The sequence below is a fragment of the Monodelphis domestica genome, chromosome 1, assembly GCF_027887165.1.
Source record: "Monodelphis domestica isolate mMonDom1 chromosome 1, mMonDom1.pri, whole genome shotgun sequence".
Classification (NCBI taxonomy): domain Eukaryota; kingdom Metazoa; phylum Chordata; class Mammalia; order Didelphimorphia; family Didelphidae; genus Monodelphis; species Monodelphis domestica.
Window position 1 is genome coordinate 171,297,134 of NC_077227.1, and position 10,129 is coordinate 171,307,262.

At 35.8% G+C, this 10,129-nt stretch overlaps 1 protein-coding gene across 1 annotated transcript; it reads left to right on the top strand.

The window, feature by feature from the left end:
* The first annotated feature begins 4,607 nt into the window (after window positions 1-4,607).
* Window positions 4,608-9,716, top strand: LOC100028329 (olfactory receptor 4F3/4F16/4F29-like). Its single transcript, XM_001378352.3, has 2 exons — window positions 4,608-5,507; window positions 9,627-9,716. Exons 1-2 carry the CDS (start codon window positions 4,608-4,610, stop codon window positions 9,714-9,716), a joined length of 990 nt encoding a protein of 329 aa, XP_001378389.3.
* The last annotated feature ends 413 nt before the right edge of the window (window positions 9,717-10,129 follow it).

Here is a 10,129-nt window from a genome sequence, read left to right on the forward strand (position 1 = left end):
ATTTTTACTCTGTATGTGTCTCCCTATTTTAAATGTGTTTTGTGTAGACAATTTTTATAGGGTTCTGGTATTTAATTCACTCTGCTTTCATTTTCCATTTTGTGGGTGAGTTTATTTCAATCATATTCACTGTTATATTTACTAATTACGTGTTTCCCCTCATCTTATTTTCTACATGTTTATTCATTTCTCTCTCCTTTTCGCCTATCCCTGTCTTCATTTACAAATATCCATTTATTTCATGAAATAATAAATATTTATTGGTTATTCAATGGGAAAATGTCTCTGCTAGATTTTAGAAGAGATAAGGAGATGTCAAAAACATTGTCCTAAATCTTAAGAAGTTTACAATCTAGTTCTAATTATAAGTCATGTGGTGAGACAAGGTTGAGCTTAATACCTATCTTCCTCAGTTTTGGTATAAAAAAGGATAGAACCTGAGAGTTGAAGACCTAGGACTTGTATTCAAATATCTAGTATTGTATAGTGAAAATATAAACATTATTTTAATTATGTGATTTTAGTCAAGTTTTTAAATTTATTTTCATATCAAGCTTCTCATTTGTAAAATGGAAATGCTGCACTAAGTGATAAAAAAAATCCCTTCCACATTTAAATTCTACAATCTTTTTCTTCATGGCATAATATCTCTTTGTCCTTGTCATGTCCACTTTTCTCTTTCACATCCTTCATAACATTTCTTTTTTCTCTTTTTCTCCTTCTATTCTTTTAATTTTTTAGTTTTTTAAAAATTCTCTGCTTTTGTATTCTTGATTTCCTACTCAGTGTTCCCTGTTTCTTTTGGCCTCTATATTCATATGCCTCAGTTCCATAACCCTAGCGTCCAGCTTTTGTTCTTTTTGTATTATAGTATCATAGCTTTTGCCATTGTTGAAGTCTCATGTTTCACTTTTTCTGACCCATTTTTTCCTACTAATTGTACGTTGACTCCATCCTGGGGTCACTATTGGTCACTTCTTCAACATCTAAATTTTGGAAAGTTTAAGGAAGTGTAAAGATTAAAATTAAGGGGAAACCGAGACAGGTAGAAATTAGTTTCTCTCTGTAAGGAGTATTATATTTTTATGAGGTTTATTAACAGTTAGTTATTTCTGATTTGTCATTGACTAGCATATGCCCGTGTAGTGTGGGTGTGCACAATATTGGGTGCTAGACCAAGCAAGATGGAGATTTAAAAATTCACAGAAAGAAGAAGACATATTGAATTCTTGCTTTTTTCTTTTCAGCCTGGAAATTAATCTTACAAATATTTTACACCAGCCAGTGCCTATAAAAGTGGACTGTCTTCCCAGATAGGAAAAACAGAGTTGTTTTAAAAACAGCAAATTAGAGAGAGATTATTCAAAAGGAAAGTAGAAATTACATGAGGTGAGTAGCCAATTATATAGGCTTGATTTAATGCTATCCCAGTGGGTGGCAGATAGATGGAGTAGATAACAATCTGAACATCCACATGTGTAAGTCTTAGTTCTGTTGTCACAAATATGGAAATATTAAGTGCATCTCTGTGCCAGGTATATTAAAATGCTATATTATCTATCACATAATATAGGATTTTTACATTTAAAATTGAAAACATTAAAATGGGCAGATAGAAAGGCCATGGCTTGACTTGGTTCAGAGAACTTGAAATTGAAACCTATCTGGGATGCCTGCATCATTATGGACTAGTCACCTTAGATTTTCTAATTAGTAATATGAAATTAATAATATTTGAACTTTCTCTCTCATAGGATCATTGTAAGGAAGGCATTCCAAAAGCCTTATAGCTCTATAAAAATGTGATTAATAAAAGGTACAGTTATAAAAATTATTAATAGAATTTTATGTCATTTGTAAACTATTTATCAGGAAAATTATGTAAAGGGTATAACACACTATTTTCTTGTTTGTTTTACAGGTGAAAAAATGAAGGGAAGGAGAATTCCTCATAGCAAAGGTTATATAGTTACTAATATAAGGCACATAATGATTGAAGTAGGATGTGAACATGTGCTTTGTGATAGCAGATCTACCACATTTCCTTTACCACACTAGCATACACTGTATAAGAAGAGAAATTTAAAAGGTAATTGTAGTGGAAATTCTTTAATGTCCATTTAAAGATAGGGCTAGCATGTATCATCAGTTAAATTTAGTAATTCAGGTTTTTCTCTAGTAATCTCTGTTGTAGCGATTGTAATGGGGAATAAGGAAGGGTTGTAATAGGAAATAGATGAGGTGAATAAGGCGGGTTGGTGAGGTAGGGGAGAAAGAACCACTGGGGTGAGAGATGATCTTTGTAATTCTCCCTTTCCCTCACACTTCAACCCACAAGAGAGGTACCCCAGAGCTGATGTTAAGGCAAAGATGAACAGGGGCTTTGTCTCAATGAATAGGCTTCTGGGAAATAATGGAGTTACTTCTCTCTAAACTTGGCTGGTACTCAAGCCCCTAAAAGTCCTACTTGTATGCCAGGCTGATTGTCTCTGTTGTTTCTTTTATTAGTTTAGCCAAGGCTAAATGGCCAGCCTAGCTACCCCCACCTCCCCTTCTCTTTCTTTGTACTGTTATGATTTTGAATTTGACTGTGAGTTTCTTCAATACAAGGATGTTTATTAATTCAAGTAACAAAAACGGTGGGGGCATAGGTTTGTGGGAAAAGGGCACCCTACAGGTAGTTTTTGTCCTTCAGTTGAGCCAAAATGGCTCAGCTTCAGCTTCTCTTTCTCCTCTCTAATTTCTGTCACTATCCTTATCTAATCTGCTGTCAAGCATCTTCCTTGGAAAGGTCAAGGGATGGGAAAGGTCTTTGGGGCAACCTCATGAAGTTCAAGGGATCAGCACACTTTAGCAACAGTTGTTGTTATTTTCTTTCTTTAGTTGATGATCTAAAGATATCAGGAATCTTCTCTCTTCAGGGCAAAGGCAATGGAGGCAAGGCTCTGTCACCACAGGTTGGGATCTTGAGCTTAGGTCCTTAGCACCTCTCTCTAGAGTTCTCTCCAGAGTTCACAGGGAAAAGACCCCCTTCTCTCTAATTTCTCCCACAAGCCTCTTCTCCTGCTCCATCTGTTGCTCCCCCTCTAGGCAACATTCTAAAAGATGACTCCTCAGCCTCAGTTTTCCTTTCCACACTGTGAATCCTTTTTCTCAGATTTAAGATAAAAATATTAGACTAGGTTAAGCTTGCATATTTCCTTCAATCTCTAAAAACTCATGAATTAATGACTGTAAGAAATTAAATTTGGGTGACATCTATATTCATTAATTAGCTATTCTAAAATTAGCTATGATAGTTATTTTTGAAAATATTTATTTTATATGCATAAACAAAAATGTCAGAGTAGAATACATGAATATAAGGAAATTTTTCTATTTTTTATGACTTGTAAACCTTAAAATTTCTTAGACTTTTGAATGTTGGAAATTTCCCCATTGGGAAATTTCATACTGGAAAAAATTTCCTACTGATAGTAAGAACTCTATTGGAATGTGAAACCCCTTGGCATGGGAGGATCCTTCTCCTCCCTACTTAAGACTACTTTAGGACAGAAACCTTTTGCTAAACAATGGAAAGGGTTTTGACCTATGCTTAAGCATAGAACAGGAATTTCTTTGAGTCATGATTGATTTTAGAATTGATACAATAGAAATACTTGGAATGACAGAACCAGGTCTTGGAAAATACAATTTCCACCCTACTCAGTCCTAACAGGATTTAGGAAGGGCTGCAGCAAAGATCAAGATTTAATTATTTGAGAATATGACCTTCAACAGACATGTGCAAAGCCACAGACCTCTGGGTGGTCCTGGGTTAAACTAGAGCCACCATTGGCACAGGGGAGACATCGACAGTGATTGGTAGATGTGAGAACTGAGGGGAGGGAACTTAGATGGTTTCCTTAAAGACAGTGGGTCTGAGGACAGAGGGAGGAGAGTTTTTTTGGTCTGAGAGGTTTTGCTCTGAAGGAGGCTGAGAGGAGAGAGGTCCTTGAGGGAGAGTTCCTGGAGAGATCTGAGAGGAGGGCTTGCTCTGAAGGAGGCTGGAGGTGGAGGCCCCTGAGACTGTTTCTCCATTTTGGTCACCTGAGTGATAGGGACTGATCTCTTTTCTTTGCCTCAGCTATCTAAGGGCTTGGTCCTTTGTCCCAGAGGCCAATAAACAGAGGGGGGTATTTAAGCCCTATTCCCTTCCCCCCCTCTCTCTTTATCTCTAATACCTTTCTTCCTCCTGTTTGTAATTAAAAACTCAAAAAGGTTGACTGCTGACTTGAGTTTTCATTTAGGAATTACATAGCTGAATTCCTTGGCGACCTTAAATTAATATATATCAGTCTTTTAAAGTGATTTCCATATCACAGACTGTGGGATGGGTGAAAAAGTACTAGGAGAAGGAGATGTATGTGGTGATGCCTAATGCTAAAGAGCAAGTTAGTTGAGTACCAATGATTATTTTAATGAATGATTTGTTGTATTTAGCTGTATGCCATGTTGTATGCAATAACTATGAAATTACAGGCACTTCTTTTATGGTCTCCAAATAACTTCTTTTTCACTCTTTTCCTTTTTAGGTTACTTGAGGACTAGTCATGCTGACTTAGATAATGGATGTAAGAAATCAGTATATAGTTTCTGAATTTGTGTTGATGGGATTCACCAATTTTTGGGCGATGCAACTCTTTTTCTTTGTGTACTCCTCTGTGTTGTTTTTGGCAATTATACTGGGAAACAGCTTGATTGTACTTATGGTGGCCTTTGACTCTCACTTACAATCCCCCATGTACTTCTTCCTGGCCCAACTCTCTTTCATTGATATGATTGATTCCTGCATGGTGACGCCCAAGATGCTTGCTGACATTTTTAGGAAGCATAAACTCATTTCCTTTGGAGGCTGTGTTTCTCAGATCTTCTTTATTCATGCTGTTGGGGCTACTGAAATGGTGCTTCTCCTAGCCATGGCTTTTGACCGCTATATTGCAATATGTAAGCCCCTCCATTACCTGACTATTATGAACCTAAGAGTGTGCATATCTATTGTGGTCACATTCTGGACGATTGGAATTTCCCACTCCTTCATCCAATTGGCTTTTGTGATAAAGTTGCCCTTCTGTGGCCCTAACAAAATAGACAGCTTTTACTGTGATCTTCCATGCTTCATTAGTCTTGCCTGCACAGACACTTACAGACTGCAGTTCTTGGTTACTGCCACTAGTGGATTTATCTCTCTGGGAGTCTTTTTCATTTTGATCATTTCATACTTTGTCATCCTGATCAGTGTCAGGCAGCACTCTTCTGGGGGTTCAACAATGGCCCTCTCCACACTGTCAGCTCACATTGCAGTGGTGATTTTGTTCTTTGGTCCGTGTATCTTTGACTATGTGTGGCCATTTCCCAGATGGCCAGTAGACAAATACCTTGCCCTTTTTGACTCAATTTTAACTCCTTTTCTGAATCCCATCATCTACACATTAAGGAATAAAGAGATGAAAGTGGCCATGAAGAAAGTTTGGAATCTCATGAGATTAAGGCTTATGAGACTAACAAGATCCTATATAATCTCTTAAATGCCTAGCTTAGATGTCAAGGGGTGTTCAGGATATATCTTCCATGGGCTTCCTACAATTAAGATATGTGGTACTGTCTACAGTATTTGAATTTTAATATATAATTTAAATCAAGCTTTTTGAGGCTATAAAATATGTACACCATGAAAACATAAGGCATTTCCTAATTTTTTGTGATGTGATTGCCATTCCATTCAACTACTTACTTTGCCAACATCTGAGGACCAGATAGAGTCCCTTTTTGTAAAGCCAAGATGTAAATTGTTAATAAAGTTCTACCCAGTCCTTATCCTCCTTTCTATAGTGCCAAATAACCACTTTTGATTGACAATGGATATGATCATACTGCTCATTGTGCACAATTCACACTTAAACCTTCATGTAATAAACCACATTTGAAGATGATTCTTCTTACCGGAGAAATTAAATAATATCCTCATTCTTTTTTGTCATCAATTTTATCTGATGACTTCATTCTACATATGAGGAAATCATAGCCTAGAAATATAAAAAAAAAAAAAAAAACTTGCCCAAGGTCACACAAGAGTGAAATTTAAGAGTGAGATTAGATTCAGATCTTCTAGTTCCCAAATCCAGTGTTATTTTATGCTAGATATGTTTTCAGAATTGAATTCTTGATGGCATCCATCCCTTTGAGCCAAAATCCTCTCCAAAACAGTAACTCTTTGGATATTTTCTACTTTTTGCATTAATTCTTTGAAATCTTACTTGGGTAAATGTATACTTTTCTTTTCCTCATAAGTTCTATACTAATACAACTACCAGCTCCTAAGGTTTCCCTTATTTGTACTTTAATAATCTGTTCCTCCTTGTTACTCAATTTCCTTGTTCATTGAGGATTTTTGACTACTTGAATATTCTCCATGTCCTGTGTCACTTTTTCTTCTCTTTCTTATGTCTTGAATAATATTCATATTTCTGAATTGGTCATTATTTTAGAAAATAATTACTTGAACAAAAATTTAAAGTATTTTCTAAGAAAAAATAATGAAAAAACTTCCTCTTTGGAGGGAAAGGGGGATTTTAAAAAAGAGCTGAAAGAAATTTAATTGATGAATGTTGATTAAATTGTGTGCTGAAAAATCAGAGAAGGTAGTAGAAAATCAATTAATGTAGATGTGTGTTAAAAACTCTACTCAAAAAGAAAGACTCAATGTCAGTAATGTTTGGAAAGCAAAAGCAATGATAAGATACTAGATGGCTCCAGTTGGAAAACCCAACACAGAAGTTTTTGGTTTTGTTTTATTCAGGTGAGAAGAGTTCATAATAACAGAGAATGGGTATAATAAAATAGTGAAGAGAAAAATAAAATCTAGAATTATTGAGTTATGATAGAGAACCTAGGATGTTAATCTTGCAATTCAGGTTCAGAACAGTGATTGAAAAAACTGAAATGGCTACAACTACTTTTTAAGTGTCAAAAAAGTTTTAGATAGAGAAAAAGGAGAGATGAAATTTGATGCCAGGAAGAAAAGTATGCTGAGATTAATTATTAATTGACTTTTCTCCATGACACCTTTCCCCATATATCTAATGTACTAATATGAATCAAAAAGAATGAGTTGAGTCTACCAGGATTTCTTATACATAAAATAGGGAATAAAATGGATTTCATGAAAGGATATTGAGCAATGGGGAGGATAGTACATTTGTAAAGGAAAAGGGTGGAGGCTCCATGGAGCCAAAAAAGGATCAACTTCTTCTAGATTCAATCAGTATCCAAAGGGAAAACAAATTACCCCCAGATTAATGGTGAGGACTGTAAATTAATCATTGCCTTATAATCTCACCACTTATATCAACAGTTTTCAAACAGTTTTCATCCCTTGGGCAGAGGGAAGTGGCCTTTACTATTAAGCTTCTGATAGGAATTGAATCACAGAGGAAGGGCCAGGGGAACTGGTATCCAGGGATATATGTGGTGGGCAACAAGAACAAGTTACTCATTCTGAATTCAGGTGTTTTGTTTTTTTTTTTTTCATCAAGAGCCTCTGAATATCTCATCAGGAGGGGAACTCTAGGATAGTGTCTGCTCAAGTCTCTTGTGCTCACAAAACAACTGCTATCTACTATCATTACCTTGATATCAAATAAGCTCCTTGAGGTCAGGGACTGCTTTGTTTTTAGCTTTGTAGGCCTCATTTACACAGTATTTGCTTAATAAGTGCTAGTTGACTGATTTATTCTTCTATTCTGAGTATAATTTGATTGATTAACCATTGTATTTGATCCCTAATATTTAAAGATTTATCCCAATTGTTCCATAAGGTGTGCTGTGAATTGCCTTCTCTTTTGTGTGTATTTTGAAAAATAAAAGTACTGTATTATTTACTTTTTCCAGTCTATTATTTTAATTTTTAAAATATATTTTGTTCTCACATTACCACCATTTCTGAAAGTATCCTTCTCTCTCCTCTAAGAAGCATAGTGGATACACCATAAAACATGAATTTGGAAAGACCTGAGTTCAAATATTGCCTCATTTACTTTCTAGCTGTGTGATTCTGGAAAGTTACTTAATCTATCTCAGCCTCAGTTGCATCATCTGTAAAATGAAAATAGAATCTACCTTCCACAAATGTTATGAAGATATAACATGAAGTGATTTGTAATCCTTAGAAATTATGTGATATTATTTTTATTAGATGTTATTACTCAGCAAATTATTCAATAGCAAGCAACAAAGGGAAAAGGCAAAAAGATATTTCAATAAAGCTAATCAGCCATGTTGGATGATGTATGTAATGTTTCATGCTTGCAGTTCCCTACCTCTGAAAAGAAAGGAAAAAGAAACATTTTCTCATTTCTTGTCTGGTCATATAATTTTTTATTAAACACTCTTTTATCCTGTTTATTTTAAGATGACAATTATATAAAAGATAGATTTGATTCCCTGTTCTTCCACCTTTTCCTTCCAGCTGAATTGATATTTTTAAAGGATTTAATCACATGTGATGTGATAATATATTAAGAATAACTCTTGGGGAACATTGGATAACCAGAATGAGTTCACTACTGGCTGTCTTACCTTATTTATCCAAGTCTTATAAGATTATAGATTTAGAATGGTAAAGAGTCTTACATGTCATCTAACCCACCCATCACATTTTACAAAATGGGAAATTAAGCCCCACATTTAATACTTTATCATCTTTGATTACATCAGGGGGTGTTAATGAGGGGAGAGAAAGTGAAAGAAGTGGGAAAACCAATTTCCACTTTCCATTTGAATCATGGTTATAGTTGTAATAGCAAAATCTTAGGTTGGGAGGGAGAGGACCACTATGACCCTGGTTTAGGGAATATACTTAGCCTGATCTCCAAATGAAGCAGGGCTTGTATTACTTGACCTACCACATCCTGAATACTACCCTTGCCATGGCCATGTAGTGAACCTATTTCCCACCAAAATAGTTTGTGGGTTGATAGATCATTTCCCACCATCGCTTCTAACTTTCACAAAGCTATCTTACTCTGTGATGGTCTTCAGTATGTGTCATGACACACTTCATTGATAAGTTGTGGACAAAATAATTGCCTGAAGACCTGGAATTGATCAAGAATGGGGTCCTATATAATCTACTTAAAAAAACCAAACAACTCCTACCTTCTGCCTTGGGACTGTGTATTGTTCCCAAGGCAAAAGAACAGTAAGGGAAAGGCAATGGAAGTTAAGCGACTTGTCCAGAGTCACACAGCTAGGAAGTGTCTGAGGACAGATTTTAACCCAGGACCTCCCATCTCAAGGCTTGCCTCTCAATCCACTGAGCCACCTAGATGCCCTTGTGGTCTATTGATACATATGTATGCTTTAGGACACTGCTATAACACTTTTTGGTTTCTTAATTCCTTTCTGTACTGAATAAAAACTTTTTAAGGGCCTCACCAAAGAACTTTTTATTATGTGGATTATATCTATTGATATTTACCTTATTAGAAATCAAAACTTTTTATTATTATTGTGAAAATAGTTTAAACCTTCGAGATCCTCAGAAAAAATTTTGATATCCTATAGGGGTTCCTAGACCACATTATTAGGTAGGGGAACAACTGTTGGTTGTGAAGCGAGGAGAGCATGAGATTCTATATCAGTCATGTGATCCTACACAAGACACTTTTCTCCTGTGAGTCTCAATGTTCATATCTATAAAATGTAATCTAATGTGATGAATTCCTACTTCCCAGGGCTATGGTAAGGATCAAATGAGATAAGTACATAAAACTGTTTCTAAACCTTAACCACCAGATCTCATTCTTCAACAGTCCAAAGCAAATACTTCTAGGAACATCAACAGCAAAGTTATCTCTTCCATACCAGCAGGAATTTCTGTCCTGCTATTGTCAGGTTTCCTCCTATTACCAACCCCCACATAGTTGCTATTCATACCACTGGACAAGATAGTGATGGGCACAACATAGCAAGCACTTGGGTCTATATCTGGTCCCTGTGCATATAGCATTGAGCCTTTTGTGCCCTTTAAACTGCTGCCAAGTAGTTTTTCTAAGTTATAGATTTGTGTCACTCCCCTGCTCAAAAAAGG